This window comes from Drosophila melanogaster, chromosome X (genome assembly GCF_000001215.4).
Source record: "Drosophila melanogaster chromosome X".
Classification (NCBI taxonomy): Eukaryota; Metazoa; Arthropoda; class Insecta; order Diptera; family Drosophilidae; genus Drosophila; species Drosophila melanogaster.
The window spans coordinates 10,904,707-10,929,794 of NC_004354.4; the positions used below are offsets into that span (position 1 = coordinate 10,904,707).

General features: G+C 45.9%; 3 protein-coding genes across 6 annotated transcripts; all 3 read left to right on the forward strand.

Moving 5' to 3' along the window:
• The first annotated feature begins 1,060 nt into the window (after positions 1–1,060).
• CG43901 (uncharacterized protein) lies at positions 1,061–18,730 on the forward strand. Of its 3 annotated transcripts, none has more exons than NM_001103478.2 (8): positions 1,061–4,416; positions 7,800–8,229; positions 10,014–10,190; positions 10,893–11,437; positions 11,504–11,910; positions 11,971–12,340; positions 12,396–13,811; positions 15,129–18,730. In NM_001103478.2, exons 1-8 carry the CDS (start codon positions 1,378–1,380, stop codon positions 15,588–15,590), a joined length of 6,846 nt encoding a protein of 2,281 aa, NP_001096948.2. In that variant the 5' UTR covers positions 1,061–1,377; the 3' UTR covers positions 15,591–18,730. The 3 variants fall into 3 exon arrangements, with proteins under 3 accessions (NP_001096948.2, NP_001259434.1, NP_001285101.1); NM_001272505.1 differs by having other exon boundaries at positions 11,088–11,437; positions 15,129–16,591; NM_001298172.1 differs by having other exon boundaries at positions 11,088–11,437; positions 11,507–11,910; positions 15,129–16,591.
• A 535-nt stretch (positions 18,731–19,265) lies between these two features.
• Positions 19,266–20,925, forward strand: v (vermilion). The gene is made up of 6 exons (NM_078558.3): positions 19,266–19,347; positions 19,421–19,581; positions 19,642–19,775; positions 19,830–20,436; positions 20,528–20,621; positions 20,699–20,925. The coding sequence occupies exons 1-6, from the start codon at positions 19,322–19,324 to the stop codon at positions 20,814–20,816; spliced, it is 1,140 nt and encodes a 379-aa protein (NP_511113.1). The 5' UTR covers positions 19,266–19,321; the 3' UTR covers positions 20,817–20,925.
• Positions 20,926–22,692: 1,767 nt separating this feature from the next.
• On the forward strand, positions 22,693–25,006 carry CG2145 (uncharacterized protein). Of its 2 annotated transcripts, none has more exons than NM_132440.2 (4): positions 22,693–22,938; positions 23,006–24,053; positions 24,131–24,560; positions 24,686–25,006. In NM_132440.2, the coding sequence occupies exons 1-4, from the start codon at positions 22,872–22,874 to the stop codon at positions 24,917–24,919; spliced, it is 1,779 nt and encodes a 592-aa protein (NP_572668.1). In that variant the 5' UTR covers positions 22,693–22,871; the 3' UTR covers positions 24,920–25,006. The 2 variants fall into 2 exon arrangements, with proteins under 2 accessions (NP_572668.1, NP_001285102.1); NM_001298173.1 differs by having other exon boundaries at positions 22,750–22,938.
• Positions 25,007–25,088: the final 82 nt, after the last annotated feature.

Sequence of the window (25,088 nt, forward strand, 5' to 3'; positions counted from 1 at the left end):
CCCACATTGCCATTCGCACTCTAACCCCCACGCCCATCAGCGATGTCAACTGAAAGGTAGCCAAATGTGCAGAGAGCAGAGTATATGCTCTTCCTCATATTTTACAATTCTTTGCATTCCATTTCAATTCGAAGAAGATATGTCAGCTGAATCTTTTCCAAAGTCGTTTTGAATTCAGCTTATTCTAATTGCATCAGGCTTTATGTTCACTATCAGTTATGGGAAGCATTTTGTCAGTTGATCGGAAAGGTAGCTAGGCTGGCATCACTGGACACCCGTTTCCGTTGCTCGACTTACATGCAGCAACCACCTTTGCTTCTGTTTCTGCTTCTTCCGCTACCTTTCTTCGTCATTCTGCTCGGTTTTTTTGCGCATGCGCCACCGAGACAGCGAAACAGCACAGTGGGATGCATTTATCAAAAAGTTTCTAAAAAAAAAAATTCTTTTAAATGGGTATAAAGTATATGCAGGTCGAGTTTGAAGAGAAGGCAGCTTTCATATTGTTTGAAAATTTTTGCGTAAAAAAAAGATTACCAGTGACTCAAAATAGCTTTCATCCTTCAAACGGTATAAGATTTAAATATCTTGATTATCTCTTGAGCTTTGATATGTGCACCACCTTTCCTGCTCGTTAATATCCTTCCTTTGAACATACCCCACCTAATTTACTTATAGGCTTTGTAGAACTTTAACCCACTGTGCTTCGCTCGGCAGAGAAAAAGGCCGAGATCGCGACGAAGACGGCTTAATTTTCTGTCGCCGAGTCGCTCTGCGTTTGCTCAGTCGACTTCCGTCACGATTCGCGTTCGGACGTGCGTCGCGCGCTTAACAAGAAAGAAAAAAAAAAAACCAACCCATTTTTTACCAAGAAACCGAAAACGGGAAGAAAATTAAATAAATAGCTTGATAATTTTTGTTCGTATTTTGTTTATGTTCCGTTTTTTTTTTTGTGCCGGTGGTGTTTTGCTGGCTTTTTGTTTGGCTGCAGTGGCGCGTAACGTTCAACACACCACAGTCAACCCCCAAAACAAAAACAGCAAAAAAAAAAAAGAGATAATAACGACTACTATCTGGTCCTGGGACAAACAGGATGCGCTCGAGTGACCCTGCGCACCTGTTCGCCAACGACAAGTGCCACGGACAATAATGAAATTTCCCGGGCCCTCGTTTGCGAGTGTGTGTGTGTGTGTGTGTGTGTTTGTGTGAAATTTTCTTGTAATTTATGCAAAGCATAAGCGAAGGCGGAAAATTCAACTGGTGTCTCTTTGGGCGGCTTTGTTCCTTTATTGGTGGGAACTGGCCATAGTGAAAACTCCCAGCCATAAGCTGGAATAACTGATAGCCCACATTTACGTCCATGGTTTGTGCCACACGATCATGCTGATTGTGGACATGTTGACGCTGGCATTGGCAAATGAGCCGATATGCGGCGGTGGCAAAATGAGATCCAGTGGCAAGGATAATCAGGCGGTTGGAGCAGCAGCATCATCTATGGCCAATACAACTGGCGGTGGACTAGGCCCAAACTGCGGGCTTTCGGGCCACTTGGCATGCGAAGCACGCAACTCACGCGACAATGTTGCTGCCGTCCATGACGAGCTGCGTCAGCAGTGCCATTCGGCGATAGTTGCGGTGGAGGCGCGTGCGCGTGCTGAATACACTGGCAACAACAAGGGCGACAGCAACAACAATAGTAGCAGCAGCAGCACCAGCAACAAAGCTAGTTGCAACAACAGCAGCAACAACATTAGTAGCAGCAACAACAGCGACATTAGAATCAACACCAGCTGCAACAACAGCAGCAACAATATCAACAATAGCTGCAACAACAGCAGCAACATTAGCTGCAACAACAGCAGCAACACTAGCTGCAACAGCGACAACACTGGCGACAACTCAGCAACGGAAGTGGCCACGAAATGTGAGTACGCGCAACTCGAGCATGAGAGGCAGAGCGTGAGCGCAGGCGCATACCTGCAACCACCCAATGTGACAGTTAGCAGCAGCAGCACCAGTAGCAACAACAACAACGGCAAGAGGGGGAGCAGCGCCTGCTCAATACCTACAATTGGCAGTGAGCTTTTCAAAGCCAACCTTGTGGCAGCAGCAGCAGCAGCAGCAGTCGTCGCAGCTGAGCAGCAGAGGCAGCAGCTACACAAGTCAGCAAGCAGCAGCAGCAGCAGCCAACCGTCAACGAATTCTGGCCAAAAGCTGTGCAAATTGATTGAGTCCAGTGAAAAATCAGTGGAAATCAATTGCCCCAGTCCTTGTGGCATACGCAACGTGACAGAAAGTGGCCAAAAGTCCAACGAAAAGTCGTCGCAAAACGTTGGCCAAACTGGCGACGATATTGGCAGTCACAACGACGACAACGATACCAACAACGACGACGACGACGACGACGACGCGCGACGTACAGAAAAATTTGTGCAAAAAATCAGGCAAAGCGCGTTGCCTGCTCGCGGGCCCCATCATTTTTTTTATCCCAGTGAAAGTGTTGAAATAGATGCAGCAGCAGCAGCATCAACAGTAGAAACAGCAACAGCAGTAGGAGTAGCAGCAGCAGCAGCAACCTTAAGCTCCAAAAAGGAGCAGCAGGAGGCGGGGCAGGCGCCATTGTCATTGCCATATTCTCAGTACCCTCCCTGCTCCCACGACAACCAGCGAACCCACGAGCTAGCCCACGAGCCACCAGCCAGCAGCAACTCATCCTTGACTGGATGTGGTGGCGTTGATAATGTCGCTGGCATTGCTGCTGTCCGCCCACAAAAAAGTTCCTGGCCTCTGGATTACGTGAGGAGCAGCATCCCACATACAGCAGCAACATGCAATGACAACGGCAAACAGTCAAAGCCCAGCGATTTAAGTGCAACATCCGAGGAGAAGCTCATCGATTGCGAGTCCTTGGTGGGCGATACAGTACCATCAGTAGCAGCAGCAGCAGCAGAAGCAGCAGCAGCAGCAGCAGCAGCAGGAGCAACTGCAGCAGCAGTAGCAACAAGCTGTATTGAGCAGGATCTCATCGATTTTGAGCACGATTTGGGCGAGGATTTTGTGGCCAGTCAGCGCTTAAAGCGACTGCAATATAATTTTCAGGGACGCGTGGCCAGTTGTAGTAACATTGATTGTGTAAAGGCATCCTTGAGACCACAACAACAAAAGCAGAAGGAGCAGGAGCAGGAGCAACAAACAATAAGCATAACAAAGAAACTACCCCCAGATACCGATAGCGATACCAGCCAACAACCCCAACTCCAGTGCTCCAGCCAAACGCAGCTAGCCCGAACCCAAACTCAAACCCAAGCCCAAACCCAATCCACTCAAGGCGTAGACAATAAGGCGATTGCAGCAATTATCGCGGACCCAAGTGCAATTCAATTAAATGTGGATGCCATTCTCGTAGCGCCATTGCCAAATGAAAGCGAAACAACAGACAACAGCGACAGACAAACAGCTGAAAATCCCAAGGAGCAACATTTCGTGCTGAATACGCACTCCGAGTGCCCAGTGCGCAGGATCGAGAAGGCGGAGAAGGAGGCAGAGGCGGAGAGCCATAACCAGAACCAAAAGCAGACCCACAACCAAAACCAGAACCAGGACCAAGTGGTGATTGAAATCGAAACGGATAGCGAGGAGCACGTCGCTTCCACGGAGGATTGCTTGAGGCGCTCTGCCTTTGTGCCAGCGCAGCCGAGTTGCAAGGAGGCCGGTGATTTTGGTACATCGCTCAGCGAGTTCGATGTGCAGCGGTTTAGCGAGTATCTAAAGGTCGCCCGCCAATTGCAGTGGCATCATTTGAATAGCAATAACCGGAACCGGAAACAGCAGGATATCGCTGGCACCAGTAGTTTCCAGTGCTACGACGAATTGCTGGCCGAATTCGTTAGCGAGCAACAGGAGTACTTGCTATACGAAAGCTATTCCGATTGCGATACGAATTCCAATTCGAATTCGAATTCGGATAGCCAGGAAGAGTTTGATTGTGAAAGAGCCTGCCAGTGCCATGAGTGCCTAGCCAGTCGGGATCAGAACACGTCCAATTGCGCCGCCAGAGGCATCGTTAGCGTTACAGCAGCCCATTTAGAACGCCCGGATTATCGAATCATCCCACATCCCACCCACCTGACCAACGGCAACAAGATGCGCGAGGTGAATGGTCAGTTGCGCGGCCTGCTCAAGAAGCCAAATCGACCGCCGCCGGCACGCAAGAATCGCGTCGTCTTCGATGAGACGCGCAACGAGTTCTTCGAAGCGGACTACATAATCCTGATACGCGAGGATTGCGCCTATGACGAGGAGGACGAGGAGCCATGCACCTGCGGCGAGCACGAGCTGGTGCGTCTGTGCTGCGAGGAGGGATGCCAGTGCAACTATGCCGTCAATCCTGCCGAAGCGGGTGAGGGCAGGACGCCACAGGTGAGTGCGCCCAAAGGATCTTGGGCGGAACGGGATCTCCAAGGATCTCAGTGGGTAGTGCCTTTTAGGTTTTAGGCTTAGTTCTCTTTGTTATTCGACAGTGCTTAGGGTAGCCAAGGATGTGACTTATATTTTAACTGGATTATTAATGCGTTTCTAACTTCATAATAGGCCACAGAATCGATATGAGTAATAGCTGCAATTTTACCGATTTCAGCCTTCAAGAAGCCCATTGCATTTCCTTTCCGGACAACCAGTCCGATTCCGAGTATAAGCCGATTAGCTGTCTCCCACCTCGTCGAGTTCGAGTTGCTTAGCTGGGCTTGGACTTGGAATGGACGTGGGTTTGGGTTTGAGTTTCGATCCGGTTGCTGTAGCTAGTGGTGGTGGTGGTCTGGGCCATCGTTTTGCCTTGGCTAATGAGGGCAACCTGAAACGGACCTCGGTCTTTTAGCTATCCCATTTCACTGGGGGTCGCCAACTTAAATTGGTTTATTACACTCACTTCGTGTGCAACTGCCAGTTGGCTGTGGAGCAGGGCTCTTCGTCGGCTGATGACGTGCTTTTGTCAATTTGAATTTTTTTTTCAAACCGGGTTGATTTTCATATATTTACGTAGTATTTCCCATGTAACTGCATTATTCTTTCTGCAAAGTGGGAAAGTAGTAACGTCTCGTCTTGGAATACTCGGAAGGCCAATCAAGGCAGCTTTTTAATAGGTTGCAAATTGTAAGTACGCACCATTTCCACTTAAATCGATTTGTACTCCTCCCATTATGATTTGGTATTTAAATTAGTTCAGCTTCGTGATTTGATGTGCTATGCGTTCTGGGAAAAATAATGATAATAATGAACTTAGGAACGAGAACTTTAACTGGCTCTCTTGCTTTTGAGAACACTCCAAAAACTCTGAGATTTTCATACATCCTCGTCGCACAATATTCGCAATTAGGAGGAGCCCGAAGTTTATTTTCCTTTTCAATTCAGCGATTTGTTCGTTATCTCCCAGCCAGCAGTGTGACATGGTGGATGTGGAAATGGGCCTTCGTCTTAGCCAAGCCGCTTTTCATGTTAATTACGCCAAACGCTGTCCAACTTTTGTGTATTATCACAGTGTATGTGTGTGAGTGTGTGCGTTTGGGGAGGTTTGTGGGGATGTAGAATTTAAAGAAAACAAAAGGACATCAGAGCAGCCACAGTGTCCTCGTTTCACCCGCCCAAGTGGCAGTCAAGTAGGAGTCAAGCCGCAGGACACCCCGTCCACGCCCACATTTCTACATCACATCATCCATTGAGATACACATCCTAGTCGTCAGGATGTATGGGTGTACGTACGTACATAATAGCTACGCGTTTGTCCTCGCATTCTCTATTGGCAAGTGTGTATAAATCACTTAAGAACTTTTATACAAAATGCTTTTCTTGTGCCAGTAACTCGAAACTGCAGTAACAACCAGTGACATTGTTGTCGAGCCCCACACTCACTTCACCAACCCACCATCCCCACCCGTTTATGGGAAATAAGAAAACGCCCAGCCAAGCAACCCATGCAAAGACTGTGTGATAGATTGTTTTATGAATTGCGCCCTATCGTGATGAACATGTGTGGGGGGCGTTGGTTATATGTGTTAAGGACATGGTGGAAAGTTGCCGCCAATATTCGGACATTCCTTCCTTTCCAGCATCCCAGCAATCATTATATCCATCCACATGACCCGCACAACACCCACCCCTTATCAAACCATACCGCAATATGCCATCATTGCCACTCTCACCTCGACACTCGTATCGATCCTGAGCGGCCCTCGAGTTGCGTTTAAATTTCAATTTGCTGCCACATAAGCGACACTTGAGTGCGCCGCTTTTTTGCTTATCTACTTCGCCCCGCCTCTGATGTCCCCATGTCCTGATGTCCTGGCAGGGTCCTGTCTGAGAGCCTCGGCCGAGAGTGCATCGCGAAAAAAGAAAGATTCATTTCTGGAATCCCATGGGTTTCATATGAAGGTGTCCCTTTCCTCTTAGGAATGCGAATAAAAGACTTTAAAAAGTTGAAATCTCTTGAAATTTTGATGGGTTTATAAAGTAATGTGATCGATCAGTTTTTAAGCAAGGTCGTACTGTATTTCGAATGGCTATAAAAAGCTGTAAAGCTTCACAATCTGAAAGGTGTCTAAAAAGTATAATGTATTCTTTGTTATTTTTTAATCTTCTAGTGTTTTGTAGCTCACTTCTTGCTCGCTTTGCCTAGGTAAACTTTGGCCACTTTTTGTTGTGTTTATTTTCCTCAGTGTGGGCGCCCAATGCACTTGACTTGGCGCTTCTTGAGCATGTCCCTTCCTCGATGCGTCGGTGTGTGCGTTGGTGTGAGTGTGTGGGCTCTCTGAAGAGTTTAATATGCATTTAGTGTGTGTAACAAGTTTGCCGAGCACGTTGCATAACACACAGACAGTTAGCTAGCCACATCCTTGGCCGGAGAAAGAATACGGCGTATTTATGCAAAAGTTTTCGCCTCTCAAGGCAGAGTTATGACAGAACTACCGACGCCCCCCATCACCCCAAAAAAATACGAAAAAAATTGAAAATGCATAGAAGAAGAACAGTGAGATCCTTGTCTAGACATTGCAGCTGGCTGCAGTTGCAAATAAACAGGATTTTGGCAGTTGCCGGGGGAATTCCGGCAGAATGGAGTTCGAAATCGCTGGCAACTTTTACATGTGCAGCACAACTCTTTTCCAGCTTTTCCTACTGTTCCATGGGAATTAAGTTCCTGGCCTTTTGTTACTTCCGCTGACACTTCTTCAGATGGAAAAGTGCACAGATTACAGGGAACTATGTGCATTACTTGCTGGTGTCATATTAAATGATATATTATGGAAAGGTAAAAGATTACTTGTGGAGTGTATGAGGTATATTAAGTATAGAGCCGGTTTTCATAAAATAAAGTATATACTGAAAATGAAAATAAGTAATTTCCCATATCGTTAAGTGTGTCCTATCGCCTTTAGTTGCACTCCACTCGCATTGTAGGCTTCGCCATATCAGCAGTTGAAATATATCCATCAGCTATGCGGCTAACTAACTATGCCATTAGGGGCATGGATATATTACACAGTGGCAGGAGCAGAAAGCACGGGCTTAACGCTGATTTATGGCGCCCACTTCGTCATCCCAGTGCTTAGATCCTGTCCATGCACAAGCACTTGCATATAGGATGCACATACACGTACGTGCATGTGCGCAAGGACACGATGCTGCTGACGACCAAACAACTCAATTAGCTTAATTTGCGGTGATGCAACTCGGCTTACGAGCATTATTCACTTAGCCTGACCACCTCCGACTAATTTGGTTATGTTTATCATCCTTTTTTGTTTTTGTCTTAGAGTCCCAAATACCAGCCGCCAATTGAGTTCGTCGACGATGCGGCACTCAGTCCGCCCGATGGCTACAAGGACAGCAGTCTGAAGAACACGCTCGGCGGCGCCCTCAGCGGTCACATCTTTGGGGCGCAGCACCTGCAGCAGCTGCAGGTCATCCAGCGGCTGCAGCAGCAGCGTGCCGCAATGCTGGCCGCCCGCAACACCACAAGCGGTCAGATACCGCCACCACCCCCGCCCGTTGGCACTGCCCAGCAGCAGCAACAGCAACAGCAACAGCAGCAGCAGCAACAACAGCAACAACAGCAGCAACAGTCGCATCAGCAGCCGCATCATGGAGCCATGCAGCAGCAGCAGTCGGAGGAGGACCTCCAGGGCGTTTGCACCGAGTGTGCCGAGTGCGCCGAATGTGCGGCCAAACAGCTCCAGGAAGCAGGTGAGTGGCTGCACTGAGAGAAAACGGTGCCTCATGGGTAGTAGTTCCATCTACATATATTGTGAAACTTGTCATGTGACAGCTGTTGGTTGGTTTGCACATAGAGCACAAAATCAAGGGTTACGACCGTATTTGAGCTCTGTTATACATGACTAGATGCCGTATTTTGTGGGGGTACATGACACCATCGACATCCACATCCACATCCAACTAGAACTCCAACTCCGAGTCCAACTCCATGCCGCAATGCAATTAGTGGGAATCCCGCGGGAACGAGGACGCGTTGCGTTCTTTTCATTCACAAACGCTTTCGTTTGCCTTTGTGTAATCTAATTATGAATTATTTATGCAAACATTCGTTGCCCGTTGACATCCTGCCCAGCTTGGCTCGGGGAGCAGCTTCTCGTCCTGCGACCAACGGCCTCGGGGTCCTTTAAATTGGACGCCATTTTTAATGCTTCCTGCTACGCCGCCGCTGGTTCGCTGCACTTGCTCTTGTAATTTTCTAGTTAATTTAATTCGGTAAAGTTGGATGGCCAATGGGTTGGGGGAGAGTGCTTGTTGGCTGGGCAGTCGGGTTCACAGACGTTCAGACAGGCAGTGGACAGTGGAGTGTCAATAAAAAGAGCACACAACAGATATACACAACTCCAAGGTCCTTAACATGTATGTATGTATATGTATACATCGTCAAAGTTATTGGACTCGAAATGGTTGCATGATGGAATTGTTTGCTCAGCGTCCACGGCACTATTTACTTAAATATTCTTAGCTTTTACTCAGCTCCAACTTGGCAATTAATCAAAGTAAATAAAAAACACCTTTCGGTATATCCGATATGCCCATCAATGGCTAACGACTGCCACTTTGGCCATATAATAATACCATAACTATTGGTATAATTCCATGGTGACGCCGTATCGGCAACGAAAGCATTTAGTCAACCAAATGAAATCGCTAAAGTTTCGGGTTTGCGCCATAAATAATTCGAATGGCATTTTCGGGGTTTGTTTGCCCAAGTCGCCCGCATTTTCATCGAATCGGTTCTATTGATTGATTTACGGCAACTTGACTTCGGTTCGAATCGAATCGAATCGAATCGGATAGCTAACTCCCTAAAAGGATGTTTCGTATGGCAGGCATTTGCATTAATGTCGGTGGTCACGCTTTATTGGCTGTCAAAGAGACAAACGGGAAGCGGCAGAAAATAGGGGGGAAATAGGGGAGAGTTTTGTTTATTTTATATTCGTATTCTGGTTTTTTTTTGCCGGGCAAGGCATTTGCCGGGGTTTTCCTCTTCCCGCTCCGTAGGGAGCACTACTCATTAATTGTTGCGCCTAACGAACCGCGAATGCGACAAGCCCACAGCGACAAGCCCACAGATTGCCCCCTATACAAATGCCCAAAACATTTCGAACTTCGAAAACTGAGAGCTGGCCACTCAAAAGCTATGCCCATACCGATCCTTCAAGCGCACTTCCGCTACAGAAGCAACAGGCGGAAGTTCCCCGAATCTGAGCTCCAATTTATCATTTATTTGATGTGATATAGTAACTTGAGGTAGCCATGCATAGGTGTCCACACTTTAAGCCCTATCTGTGTATTAATTATATAATTGAAAGCTAACTTAACTTGGAATAAAAGCATGTTACTTACTGCTAACTCATGCCAATAATAACTATGATAACTTTATCATGGTTGAAATATAAACATATGGCCAAACACTTTATGACTTTTATCATTCTTTAACTCGCTGTATCTAATTAATTCATTTCACATTACAGAATGCAGCTCCCCACAGTGTCCGGAGGAGATGACACCGCTGGGTGTGCCCGCTGTGGCCATTCTGCCGTTGCACACCAGCTCCCCGGAGCGCCGGATCACCCAGAAGGAGATCATCGCCGGCGAGGAGCGGCCCAAATACGTTCTGCAATCGCAGTACAAGCCATCGCCCACTGGAGGTAAGATATCAGCCAGAGCCCCGAACCTATCCATATCCAAATCCAAATCCGAATCCAAGTTTTCATATTGGCTTTATCATGCATTTATGCACAGCAAGCAAGCGCAACATGGCCATAATGCACATTTCATATTCGATCTTCGATTTCGATTGGGATGCCATCAAGGTCTATTAAAAATTTCCCATCCGAGCATTGGCCATTGAACATTGGACATTGAGTTTTTTTCATTTTAACCCAAAACAATGTAGAAATCTACGATTAACGGCTTTGAAATGCCCAAAATGCTTGACACATATCTAAACTTTATTATAATATTAGCTTATTTAGCTATAATTATTTTGAAAATATGTTGATCGAGAAAATGTGAAAGGACAACCAATAGAAGCTATAAATTTGCAGCTTAAGCTTTTGAATCCAGTTTCCCCAATTAAAATGCTATTAATGTGTGTATATTTCTCATAAAACGCCTTACCTCAAAAATAAGATTCCATTCAAGATATGTATAGTATTTGAGTATCAGCCCCATAATTCGCTTCTTTAATTATTCGATTATCGTGTACATATCAAGCATTCGTTATTCACGATCTCCATGTCGACATCGATCGATCTCAATGTTCCAATAAAAATTCTCAATTTTAAAACAAAAAAAAAAAACAATGCCTTCCAATGGTTTTGCGTGGCGCTATCTGCTTGTACGTGTAGTGATGAAAGCTAGAAAGGATTCGGGCAGTAGCAAGGCCAGTTCCGGATCCATCTCCGGCTCAGGCTCCAGTTCTGCCCATGGAACAGTCGCCCAAGTCCCGGTCCCCGTTCCAGTTCCAGCTACGGCCATCAGTAGCCATCAGTCCTCGAAAAATAAGCGATTTGTTGTTGAAACCATTACCACTATGACCACAGTGACCGAGCGTCGGATCATCCGCGAGGCGCACGAGGATGTGGCAACCGCTGGATCCGCCCCCGCACCTGGCACTGCCGCGCCAACGGTTGGAGCTGCGTCCGCCACTGGAGCTGATGCATTACCGCCCGCCTTGCCGGCCAAGGCGAGTGCAACAGCAGCAGCAGCAGCCGCCGCAGCAGCAGCAGCGTCAAACGCATCCACATCCACATCCGCATCAGTATCTGCAACGGAACAGCAACAGTTCGAGGCACAGAAACCGCCACCCATTCCGCCCAAGGAGACCTCACCCACGCAGATCAGCGGCATTCTCAAGGGCGGCAAGCTATGGAAGCAGGACTCGATCTCACAGGTGAGTTACTAAGTGGGCTTACCTGTCGAGGGATATCTACTAATATTCCATGTTTTCCATTTCAAGCAGCAGTCGGATGACCAGAACAATACCACATCAGAGGACGAGAGCGGTGGCACCAAGCGTTCGGTGCGCTTTGTGACCGAGGATCAGGCGAATGCCGGCACCGATAGCGATGCTCAATCCCTGGCCGGTGATCTGGACGACAGTGAGAATCAGATCAACGAGCTGATCCCGATCAAGAAACACTCGACGCTCTTCAACAACGCCCTGCGTCCCAATTCGGCGGTGCGCCAACTCTTCCCGAGCGTCTCGGCTCATCAGGCACCAGTGCTCACCTCGGAGGCACTGCGGGCTTTCGATGAGTCCAAGCGGGCTGGCTGCCTGGTCACACACCTGCCGGGAAGCTGTGGTGACTCCGACACCTTGCGGAGGAGCATGGAGCGCAATATACTGCGACGATCGCTGATTAAGTAAGTGATAGATATTCACAAGGTAACTAAGTAATTTCATTGAACTTATTTTCTCTTTAGAAAAAAGGCTGTCAAATCGGACATTTCGCTGGAGGAGCGCATCAAGCAGCTGACCTGTGACATCGACGAGGATCTGGCCGAGGAACTGCAGCGAGCTGTGGACGAGGATGCTGAATCTGTGGCCGAACGTGCCGATGAGTTGGCCCAGCGCAACAGTCCCGCCGGCGAGGAGAATCCCAATCCGGTGCCTGGTTCTGGACAAGCTCACAAGTTCGTCAATGGCGAGAAGAGCTTCTCGCCGAGCAGCTCCGTGTCGAGCTCCTCGAGCGGATCGTCGGCCTACAAGAAGATCGCTGACATCTTCAACCGCGATAAGAAGCAGGAGAAGATAATGGAGATGGAGGAGAATCCCATAGTAATCATTCCACAGGTGAGCGCTCTTCCTTTCTAGCTCATACAAAGTTCTTAAGCTATATTCTTTGCAGGAGTGCCGTTGTCCCGCTGCTCCGGATTTGGGCATGGGCATCCAGGTGCCGGTGGTGCACACGCAGATTCACCGCACGCCGCCCCGCCAAACGGAGCCGAAGCGCCAGTTCCTCTCCTCCACTTTGGCCCCCCTGACCGCCTGTGTGGCTGGAAATAAGGACGATCTATCCTCCTACTACACATTGGCCGCTGCAGCTGCGGCTCATCCGCATGCCCATGGCCACGCCCACACGCATGCGCATGCCGCCCACTATGCCGCCGCCGCTGCGGCAGCTGACTTCAATATGGGACAGCTACTGGGAGCGGCTGCAGCCGCTGCCGCCTCTGGAGATCCCGCTGCCCAGCATGCGGCTGCAATGGCGGCACAGGGATTGGCCCAAGGATTGGCTGGCGCCGGAGGTGGTGTGGTAGCAGGAGGACTTGGTGCCGGAGAGGATGCTCGCAAGGTGGCACCCGATGTGATTGCCGGAACACCGGGTCAGGAGGCCGCCGGGCGGCAGGAGCAGGACGAACTGGCCGCCTTTGCCCAGGCGGACGCCAAGCGGACCGAGCAGCTCAAGAAACGGTACACGGGAGCGGGCTCCGAGCCCAGTCAATCGCAGGCCAGCAGCGACGATGACGAGCAGAACGACTATGGGTTCAACAAGCGTCCCTCGGTGCGGGGCATCAAGCCCAAGTTCAGTTCGACCAACGAGATCCTGGCCCAGATGCAGGAGCAGCTTAGTGCGGCGATACCCACGGTGGTCAACAGCCAGCCGGTGCAGCATGCGGTCAAGGGTTATGCCATGCCCAATACGCTCAAGCAGAATCCCTCGCCGCAGAATGTGCCACAGAACTTGCAGCAGCAGCAGCAGCAACAACAGCAGCAGCAGCAGCAACAGCAGCAGCAGGCGGTGCATCAGCAACATCAGCAGCAATTGCAGCAACAAATGGCCGCCGCGATGCAGAAAACGGAGCAGCGAACGTGGAGCTTCTACAGCGAGACCGGGGAACAGCAGCGCTTCCCCATGGATGCGGCTGCCATACAGCAGACCTACTACCAGACCCTGCCCGCCGGCACCATGTTCCGCCAGACGATGATCCAGCAGGGTGCCACGTCCGCCGGCGGTGCCGATGATGCGTCACTGCTGTACGCCGCTGCTGCAGCTGCGCAAAATTGTCAGAGTGTCACGGCGACGGCAACGGCCACCGCCACCGCCACGGCCATCGAGCAGAGCAAGCACAGCAGCTACAGCAGCCACTTCGCCAGGAGCCCCACCCGGCGGCCAGAGTCGCCTCCCCCGCTGCGCAACTACCACCAGACCATGGTCCTCATCCCGTACAACGCGGAGACCTACTCCCAGTTCGCCGCCAGCAGCAGCGGCGATCCCAAGCTGGCGCACATCCAGCGCCAAAACATCCTTGAGTACCAGCAGGTGAGTGAAGTTGCTACAAATAAGGTATATCCATGGTACAAATAGTGTATAATCGGGTATTCAATTACTTTGAACGGATTTTGTCATCACTTTGACAACAGATGACAATTTTTCGAAAATCCATTTGGAACTAATTTTTGCATATCATTTTTGCATAATCATAATTTGTGTGAAAATGGTGAAAAAATTAAGATTGATTGAATATTTATGTTGGGTTTTTGGAGTATAACTTGGCCAAAAATGGTCACACATCTAAAAAAAGTACCGCGTTTTACTCCTAATTACCAATTCTAACCATCCATATCACTTTTTGACGGACTCCGTTAAAATAATTTTTGACCAAATTTTCGCATTTTTTGTAATCAAAATTTGCAAAAAATTGAAAAAACCTAGATTTTCAAAATTTGAATGCAAATCGATTGGGAATCAAAAAACAAACTCAACGAGGTATGACATTCCATATTTGGGCCATTATTTCCAACGTTTTGATCAAAATACCGAATATTTTTTCACAAAAATTAGGAAAATGATTTTGGGTAAAAAAATGAATATTTAAGTTGGGTTTTTTGAGAATAACTTGGCCAAAAATGGTCATACACCTAAAAGAAGTACCGTTTTTTACTCCTAATTACCAGTTCTTACCATCCATATCACTTTTTGACGGACTCCGTTAAAATAATTTTTGACCAAATTTTCACATTTTTTGTAAGGGGTAATCATCATAAAAATTTGCAAAAAATTGAAAAATCCTAGATTTCCAAAATTTGAATGCAAATCGATTGGGAATCAAAAAACAACCTCAACGAGGTATGACATTCCATATCTGGGCCATTATTTCCAATCTTTTGATCAAAATACTGACTATTTTTTTCACAAAAATTAGGAAAATGATTTTGGGTAAAAAAATGAATACTTAAGTTTGGTTTTTTGAGTATAACTTGGCCAAAAATGGTCACACACCTGAAAAAAGTACCGCGTTTTACTCCTAATTACCAATTCTAACCATCCATATCACTTTTTGACGGACTCCGTGAAAATAATTTTTGGCCAAATTTTCGCATTTTTTGTAAGGGGTAACATCATCAAAATTTGCGAAAAAATAAAAAATCCTAGAATTTCCAAATTTGAATGCAAATCGATGGGGATTTAAAAAACAAACTCAACGAGATATGGCATTCCATATTTGATCCATTATTTCCATTTTTTTGATCAAAATACCGAATATACATCCACTATTTTGACGACAATTTTGATTATTTTTGATAATATTTGGAGAGCAGAACCTATTAACACTATTTACTTTCTACCCGTTAACAGGTAACCCAGCAGACGATTCGTGTGCCCATTGGCTATGCCCTGCCCGGCATGCAGTTGCATGTGGTGAGTGGGCGTGGCCATGCCGCCCACTACGCCCAGCACCAGCAGCAGCACCAGCAACAACAGCAGCAGCAGCAACAGCAGCAGCAGCAGCGCTTGATGCAGGGACACTATCAATTTGGACCGGATGGCGGAATGCCAGGATTCAGCGAGCGCGGAGTGCCCGAAGGAGCGGCCGCCGTATCGCACAGCGATTGCAATGCCATGGTGTCGCCAACTTCAGCAGCAGCAGCGGTACAACAACAGCAGCAGCAGATACAGCAGCAGCAGCAACAGCAGCAGCAGCAGATACAGCAGCAGCAACAACAGCAGCAGCAGCAGCAGCAACAGCAACAGGTCGCCGGAGGAGTGGGTGTGGGCGCCCAGGCCCAGGGATCCGTGTACTATGCGATGAACGTATGACCCGCGCTCGAATAGTCGATGCCAGCGGCGGTCATTGTCGAGCGCCGCCAGTGTCAACTTGTCGAAATGTCAGCGACTTCAGTGCATTTGGGTAGCGGTGGCATGGGCGGCAGATGAGCGCCCGCCCCCCGGTATTCCAAATTTGAAACCGAGTCCGTGATTGAGTCCTCGAGTTACCATCAGGTCCCATCCGCTGATTTCAGTTGCCCCTCAGTTGACCCTAGCGAGCGTTTTTGAATCAGTTTGATCTTCCGTTTATCCAGTGTATCTGTATCTTTATCTGTATCTCTATCTGTATCTGTAAGCGTACCCGTATATGTTTTCGCGTCAGTATGATTATCATTATCTGTATCCGTGTAACCGTGTTGTCAGTATCTTTGTGTCGGTGGACGTGTGTGTCACAAATACTCAAGTACGGTCTGTCACTACGATCCTTCAAAGCTTCAAATCATTTAAGTTTCTTTGATAGATGCAATACAAATTCGTTTTGAAGTGTATAGCACACTTTAAAGCGTTTTTGAGGTGGTTTCGAAGCTCTTGAGGTTCTTAATACGCCCATTATAATAGAATTAACAAACTAAACATCTTAAGTTGGTGGTAAACGATGCAGCGGCATCAAAATAATTTTGATACTATGTGCATCATGGAAACGAAACAGCGGTTGCACCGTTTACAACCAGCTTCAACAACGAGATCCAAAGTGAATCACTCCACGTTATGCAATGCTCCAAAAAGTAATGTTTAAGTTCAGCCTTGTCGTCGAGGATTTTATTTAATAGGTATTAATATTTAGTCGAGTGTAGTGAAGAAAGGATGAAAATCTAAACCAAAACACAACCAAATCACATGAATTTATTTCGAGCATGGACATGCTGGGTGCTAGTAATGCAAAAACAACAACAACAACAACCGCAACAAAAACACAACAAAACCAAGAAAGAGTTAATTAAGAGCTGTTAGCCAAGGAAACCGAGTTTTGCTCAATGAAAAGTGCATTTGATTTTAAACACATATATTTAATAACTAACATACATTATTATATATCTACATATGCGAATGCTTAACTAAATTATACATAATTAATTATATTTCATTGAATTGATATTATAAGGTATTTTCAATGTAGTGCAATTTGTTGCTAACTCCAAAAGTTCTCTTAGCAGAGAGTATTATATAAAAACAAACATATATATATTTTATGAGTATCGAAATTATAGGACTATTTTTAGGCTTAGGCTTTATTTATATACAATTTAGTTTTAATTATTTTTTTTTTCTTTATGTAAAATAAATTAAAAGAAATTTTCAACAATTTTTGGTTTTCTACGCTTAAGAAATGTTTTAGCATGGTACATGTAAAATCTATAGGCGAACGAACACACATCTATGTGTACTTATGCTTTGTGAGCTACAGTTTGTTTGGGTTTCATTTGTATTGTAGATCGATCAGCCGGCATCGCATTCCACATCTTCCACATTCCACACCCTAAGAGATGTACATATGTTAAAACCCGGGAAGATTTCATGACGATTGTGCCTAAAAGTATGCAAGAAACGGGGATCATCCCAACTTAAGGCATACTTTTAAGCACGTAACAAATTGCCTTGAAATCTGCGGGGAAGACCACGCATCTCCGATCGCCTTTCTCCCAAAGTGAGAGCATCAGTGCCAAAAACTTGCATCCCAGACCTAACTCAATCATCCCATACCACCCAGTCATCTCACCTAGTCGATAGAGTTACCATTTAAATCGTGCAATCATACGAAAAATGTTAGAAGATACCACACAAAGTCACGTTGAACCGAGCGAAATATCGTATCTCTTAAAAACAAAAAAAAAAAAACATAGGTCTACACACTGAAACATACGCATAGATGTAAGTGCATTAGTGCATGCATCACGCATACAAAACATTAAGATGATATACAGACATACATATATAAAATATGCATAATGTATTTCGATTCAGATATTGTGTTAATGTCTATAACGAACATATTGAAAACTATTGAAAGCAAACACGAATTAAGAGTGCAATAATGTTAAAGTGAAATTACCGCTGACCGGAAACGGAAGCCAAAAATGATGAAAAATGACAACGCAATTCCGTGAGAGCGCGCAAGCGAATTAGATAGTTGGTCGGCCAGTTAGACAGAGATGGCGAGAGCCGAAACAAACAGAGATAGCGCGCATAACGAAACAGTTTAGTCATAGATTTAAATACACAGACATTTACAGAGCGATTAACGATTAACTATAAAGGATAACTAAAGCGTGGTCTTAGGTGTTCGATACTCAAATTTTTTTTATTTTTTGTTTATTCTTCGGTTATATATTTTCGTTGAACTTTTTTGCGGTTCCACTGAGAGATTCCGACACTAGAAATTGACTAGAAAACGCAGCGCGATTTGCATATTATATAAATACAGTTAGAGCCAGATAGCGAGCGAGAGTAAAGCGATAAATTATAAATAAATATATATGTATATATATACATACAGGCATACATATATATATATATACATGGATATATACTAGATGTTTATGTAATACATAAATGGCATTGAACGAATTCCAAGCACATTGCAAGAATCCCAAATCAAAGAAATCGCATGAAATTGCCCCGTACCTTTTGCGTTTGTAACTCAATTTTTTCTATGCAAAAGTAGTTGAAAATTATATAATAAAAACCGATTAGAAAAACAAAACATACATATATATATATATAAATATATATATATATTTAGACACACATCGACAGTATCCTATTCAATTGATTTCTTTGAGAACTTTGATTTTGCGATTTTGGATATGCAGCAAGACAAGTAAAACCAACAACAGAAAATGTGTAAGAAATAGTATAAATAAGGTCGGATATTAATGCCCCGACATTACGCTATATGTATGTGCTGGGGCAAACAGCAACAAATCCAATAAAACAAAGTAATTAACAACAAACAAAACGGATGAAACAACCAAGATTATGTAAGCGATGGATCGAAGTAAGAATTGATGCGAACGGCACAAGTATATAACAAATTTCAACAAGTATATGACTGAGCCAATGACTCAAAAATACATTTTAAATAAAAGGGAAAACCAGAAATATATGAAAAATATAAAAACGATAAGCAAGTGAATGAAAGCTCTTTTTCTTTTTTGGGTTTTGGGAACTGCAAATTATTGATTGTATGGAAATGTTTGTTTACCTATTTTTGCATATGGTGCGATTGTATCAAAACAAGTTTTGAATTATCAAAATTGGTTCCATTTATTTTTATACAACCTTGACCTATTTTCAAGGACCAATAAGATTGGACCCCACATTAACTTAGAAAACAATACTTGCCATGTTCAATTTTATTCCTACGCAGGGTTTATTTATTATTATACTATGTTAATCAAAAAATTAAAATGTTAATTTCTCAGTTATTTAACTACACCTTAGGTAACTCTGATTTGGCATTTCTCACTGAACTGTACTACTGTAGACTACCTTCCATTCAGGAAAATATTTGTGTGCGCCGCACTTTCACCTCAAGTGATTGATAATTCCCAGCCTATCTGGCAGTGCCCATCGCCCAGATCACCGACTGTGCAATCAGTCGGAACTGGAGCTCTCTCGCTCTGTTATCGGTTCGCTGGGGTCTCATCTCCGGTCCGCTGGCGGAGATCAGTTCGCCAGCATCCGCCGCTCGAGGAGTCACGATCTGATCTGAGCTGTGCACCATGAGCTGTCCCTATGCAGGAAACGGGTGAGCACCAGCACGTGCTGTCCAGGAATGCCAATCGATCTTCAGTTCTGCGATTCAATTCAAACCCATACAGAAACGATCACGATGATTCGGCGGTGCCATTAACCACGGAAGTGGGCAAAATCTATGGAGAGTATCTGATGCTGGACAAACTGCTGGATGCCCAGTGTATGCTCTCCGAGGAGGACAAGCGACCCGTGCACGATGAGCATCTGTTCATCATCACGCACCAGGGTGAGTAGGTTTACAACTTTGATGACAACACTCAAAGGCATTTAAGTACCTTCGCCACAGCCTACGAGCTTTGGTTCAAGCAGATCATCTTTGAGTTCGACTCCATACGAGACATGTTGGATGCAGAGGTCATCGATGAAACCAAGACGCTGGAGATTGTCAAGCGACTGAACCGAGTGGTTCTGATTCTAAAAGTGAGTGCTTTCTGAATCTCTTACCAAAATCCGTTTATAACTTCCTTTGTACAGCTCCTGGTGGACCAAGTGCCCATTCTGGAGACCATGACCCCGCTTGACTTCATGGACTTCCGCAAGTACCTGGCACCCGCATCTGGTTTCCAGTCGCTGCAGTTCCGTTTGATCGAGAACAAGCTGGGAGTTCTGACAGAGCAGCGGGTGAGATACAACCAGAAGTACTCGGATGTCTTTAGCGACGAGGAGGCGCGGAATTCGATTCGCAACTCGGAGAAAGATCCCTCGCTACTGGAGCTAGTGCAGCGATGGCTGGAGAGGACGCCCGGACTGGAGGAGAGTGGCTTCAACTTCTGGGCCAAGTTTCAGGAGAGCGTCGATCGATTCCTGGAGGCGCAGGTACAGAGCGCCATGGAGGAGCCCGTGGAGAAGGCGAAAAACTACCGCCTCATGGACATTGAGAAGCGACGCGAGGTGTATCGCTCCATCTTTGATCCGGCAGTGCACGATGCACTGGTGCGACGTGGGGATCGCCGGTTTAGCCATCGTGCCCTCCAGGGAGCCATCATGATCACCTTCTATAGGGATGAACCCAGATTCAGCCAGCCACACCAGTTGCTCACCCTGCTCATGGACATCGACTCGTTAATAACCAAGTGGAGATGTAAGTATTGCATTCTTTGATACTCTTTTATAAATATATCTTATGTTTAAGACTGGTTTTCCTAACCAAATACTTTCTATTCCCGCCGCAGACAATCACGTGATCATGGTGCAACGCATGATTGGATCCCAACAGTTGGGCACTGGTGGCTCGTCTGGATATCAATATCTGCGCTCCACTCTCAGGTGATCATCGCAGATGTGATTATATCGGGGATCAATGAACTCCAACTGTTCTCCCTTTGTTTTTTTTTTGGTTTCAGTGATCGGTACAAGGTGTTTCTGGATCTGTTCAATCTGTCCACTTTTCTGATTCCCCGCGAGGCGATTCCACCGCTGGACGAGACCATTCGCAAGAAACTGATCAACAAAAGTGTCTGACAATCGGCAGGGTATCCAATTGGTCAATGTTTGGCTATGCGTTGTTTGTTCTGCCTACTGTTTTGTCGTTTTGGTGTAATAAAATTACTTGTTTAGTCTTTGTTATCACATTTGATGTGTTCCTTTTCTTTATGTCTGACATATAATACATATAACATAACAAAATAAATATTCATATTTCAGACATAAACAAATTCTATGGGAATGTGTGAGTCAGCAGCCTGAAAGTAGACCATATATATTCTGGTTGTCTTTCTCGCTCGTTTCTATTAGTTCGTTAGCAAATTAAATTCCATAATATTGTGTGGCAATACTTGTCAAAATAATAATGGTATAAGTGAATTTTAATTACAAAATACCGATTTAAACAAAAAGCTTTGAATACCAATTTTAAATGGGTCTCAATATATAAATAGTCAAAACATTATTATTATAGATACAAATTTTATAAAAAAATAATATATAATTTTGAGAAACTATAATTAATCTTTAAGATTATAATACCCTGTTTTGGGATAATCATAATTAATAGTTTTTTATATTACCAAATTCGCACCATTAATTTCAGCATAGAAGGTCACATCAAGTGTTACGTAGTTAAGATAAAAAGATGCAAAACCATTTAAAGAAAATGTTTAGAGATCAGAACCCAAAATGCTTTGTCATTTCGAACACTTATTTTGTACCCGACTTTAAAACCTAATTAATCATACAAAATTCATAATTAATTATTAAATGGCTAGAATTTTAAATAGATCACATGTAGGTTGCTTATCGTCTTCTAAACGTTCAAGTTTTGCAATTGGAACTTGGTGAGCTTTCCAAATCGACTATCGCTGTTTGCTCAAATAGAGCACACAAAAACATAACCTTTGCCAGTGGCCTTTTTCTCGGGCGATAAGCCCCAGATTTAAGCACTGAGTTTTCAGTTTCATTATTATTTATTAGAACGGGACGGTCAGCTAGGCCAATTTGCTCACTCCTTCGCAAGCAGTGCAATTAATTAGTTTTGTTGAATGGGTCGGGGAATGGAATCGGCATCTATATAGAGTCGTCTTCCATTGGGGGAAGGGCCAGGGAAGGGAACCAGACCAGAATTAAACAGAACAGAACAATACTGAATTCCAAGGCATTATGTAAGCTTAATTCGCTTTAATCGCTTACGTGAGCCATTTCCGAAGGCAAATACAATTTCGGACTACCCCCCATTTGCTTGGATGCCTGCGACTATTTTCGTTCGGTCGGGTCGAGTCTTTTTTTGTTTGACAATTAGAGCTCTGTCCAGGTAATTATGAACTATAACCCTCGATCAGCCCCTGATGAAGGTCCCTTCAGAACTCAGCTTCTGAACTTACCGGCGATTTTTGGGTTGATTCAGCTCTTACGACTTCAATTACTAAATGTTATATCTACAATTAATATACAATAGATAGGTAAATATCATATGAATGTAAATTCATAAAATAAAGTAACAATGACATTGTTTTAGTTAGTAGTTAGTTTTGTTAGTCAGTAACATGTGTGCATCTTTGGGTTTCGATATAGAGATAGAGATATGATTATATTTTACATTAAGCAAAGCCTTTTTGTAGTGCATATCTCTTTCATTTCCTTTCCAAGTTCTAATAGCTTTTAATGCTATTTTTATTGGTTATTTTTATAATAACCCCAAATTTTTCAAAATTAACATAGCCTATTGAAGTGGCTGTAGAGTACCTGTATAGAGGCAAAAACCCACGCCGCCGACGATCGCGTCGTAAGCTCATTAATAAAACCACAAACAACAACAGCGGCTCATACGGCAGCAGCAGCAACAGCAGCAACAACAACAGCAGCTGCAGCAACAACAGCGGCAGCTACAACAGCAACACCGGCGACAGCAGCAACATCAGCTGCGATCGCGAAGATCAGGCGGATGGCGAACTGGAGTCTCTCGTCAGTCGCTTGCCGAGTCTTCGTTCAGCTGGTCGAGCAGTCTTCGAATTTTGAAAAAAGCCGAAATTGAAATAAAAAAATTGTTGTACGCCAAGGCAAAGTGCTAATAAATCGAGCAAAATGCGCTGCCTGGCATTGAGCGCAGTGTTTTTGTGCCTGACTCTGGCCGGGCACTTTCATTTGTCAGGTAGGCGAAATGGCTAAACCCATGCAGGTAGTCATAACATTGTTTTCCGATCCATAATCCCCGCTAGATGCCTACAAGAACGAGGTACAGATCACCCCGGATCCGCTAGACGCGGTGGAGACGACAACCAAGAAGTCCAGCTGGTTTGGTGGATTCAAGAAGTTCTTTGGCAGCGATGGCACTACAACTACCACCAGCACGATTGCTCCACCGGTGGTCACCAGTCCGAAATCGGTGGTGGTTACACCCACGGCAGCCAACAAGCCACCGCCACTGGTCATCTCGCATGCTCCATTGATGCCGCTGGGACCGCGACCCGATACGCCGGGATCGTCACCTTTCGGCGCATCCCAAAATCCTCAAACGCCACCTCAGTGGCCATCGAGCACCAGAGCAACGCCATCGCATCCATCGCAACCCTCGCAGCCATCTCAGCAGCCACCTCTGCCTGGTTTCGCCTCCTATCGGCCACAGAAACCGCAGCCGAATAGCTACGATCTTAGCTACGGTGGCGGTCCACAACCGGCACCAGCAGGAACAGGACGTCCTGGTTTTGGACTGGGCATAAGCAGCACTACGAGCACCACGACCACCGCGAAGCCCATCACCAGCACCACAGGTAAGACACCGCAGCAGAAGGAGGATTTCCCGGCACTGCCAGGACCTCGGCGGCCGTCCCAAAAAGAGGACTTCCCAGCTCTGCCCGCGCCCAAAACTCCACCAGGCTCGCCAACGCCTACACCGGGATCTCCTTCGGCTTGGCAATCACCGTTGCCAACGCCCCAGCATCCTGTGCATCCGCCCACTAAGGCTACTTCGGCGGCCACGCCTACCCCGACACCAACGCCTTCGTTCTCTTCCTCGGTAACGCCCACTCCCGCTCACGGATCGTCTGTGGGACCACACAAGGACGGAGGTGGAGGTGGTGGAGGCGGCACAACTACTGTGCGACCCGGTTTCCAGTCGTCGGGCAACTCGGTGGCCACTGATGACGAAATCCGCCAGCTGACGGAGCTACTGTACACCAAGGAGAGCAACAGCCAGATCGGTAACATCCAAGTGAATCTGCAGGGACGCACGCGTTCCATCGACAGCGCAGATGAGGCACCCAATCCGTAAGTAGATCATACATAGATACATAGACAAATACTAAAATATCCCTCAAATCCTCTTGTTACATTTTTCTCCAAAGACTTTTGACTGTGGACTCGAAAGCCCTTGAATCCCCGACGATCGTCAAGATGCGGCTGCTGTTCAACAACTACGAGCACGACACCCATGTCAACGAGCATGTGACGCCCAACGAGCGCAAGGAGGAGAATGACTTTCTGGACGCAGTGATGGCCACGCCGGTGATGCGACAGGCCATGCTCTTCCTCCAACAAAAGGGAGTCGTCAGTCCCGATCCAAAGACCCACCGCGATCTGGTCAAGGAGCTGTGGTTCACACAGTACTCGCGCGGTCAGGGCAAGATCGGCAGTTCCGGCTTCGAGCACGTCTTTGTCTACGAGGTGAAGGACGGCACCATTATCGGATTCCACAACTGGGTCTATATTGGCGATGAGGAAAAGGACGGTCGCTTTGACTACAAGGGATATATGAAGGAGCAGGACATTGGCACGGTAAGTGATCCCTCGAGGCGTATGTTATTAAAATCTTAGGGAACACAGTGGTACATATCTGAAAATGTGCACGTCAATCCGAAACTAATATATGCAACTGAAAATAATATTGTAATCCTTTGCAGAAGGGAAAAATCGTAAAGATCCGTTTCTCGCATCAGGGACTCAATAAGCCAGTGAATACTGTGTTTGTGGGCACCTCTCCGGAACTGGAGCTCGCCCTGTACACCGTCTGCTTCCAGCTACGACCGGATCGCACCTGTCCAGTGTCCTTGGGCAATAGCAAGTTCGGCATTGTCACCTATTCGTGGCGCTACCGGGGAAAGAACCTCATTGGCAGCGCCTATCCGGAGATTTGAGGCAGCGATTAACGTTTGTGCCTCTCGTAGTCATCGTAGAATTTTTTTTCTGTCGCTTTAATGAATAAAGTTAATGTGTGAAATTATAATATTTTCATTTTCATTTCAAATTCGCGGGCCTTTCAATCAGTTTGCTGCATAGCTAAAAAAGATATCGATGTCGACAAGG

Bases quoted from the DNA above. Each gene is read 5' to 3' on its own strand.
- CG43901 (NM_001103478.2), top strand. From the start codon at position 1,378: ATGCTGATTGTGGACATGTTGACGCTGGCATTGGCAAATGAGCCGATA. The intron at 10,191-10,892 runs GTAAGATATCAG...TTGTACGTGTAG, and splicing joins CAAGCCATCGCCCACTGGAG to TGATGAAAGCTAGAAAGGAT. The intron at 11,911-11,970 runs GTAAGTGATAGA...TTTTCTCTTTAG, and splicing joins CTGCGACGATCGCTGATTAA to AAAAAAGGCTGTCAAATCGG.
- v (NM_078558.3), top strand. From the start codon at position 19,322: ATGAGCTGTCCCTATGCAGGAAACGG. The intron at 19,348-19,420 runs GTGAGCACCAGC...AAACCCATACAG, and splicing joins TGTCCCTATGCAGGAAACGG to AAACGATCACGATGATTCGG. The intron at 20,622-20,698 runs GTGATCATCGCA...TTTTGGTTTCAG, and splicing joins TATCTGCGCTCCACTCTCAG to TGATCGGTACAAGGTGTTTC.
- CG2145 (NM_132440.2), top strand. From the start codon at position 22,872: ATGCGCTGCCTGGCATTGAGCGCAGTGTTTTTGTGCCTGACTCTGGCC. The intron at 24,054-24,130 runs GTAAGTAGATCA...TTTTCTCCAAAG, and splicing joins GCAGATGAGGCACCCAATCC to ACTTTTGACTGTGGACTCGA. The intron at 24,561-24,685 runs GTAAGTGATCCC...AATCCTTTGCAG, and splicing joins AGGAGCAGGACATTGGCACG to AAGGGAAAAATCGTAAAGAT.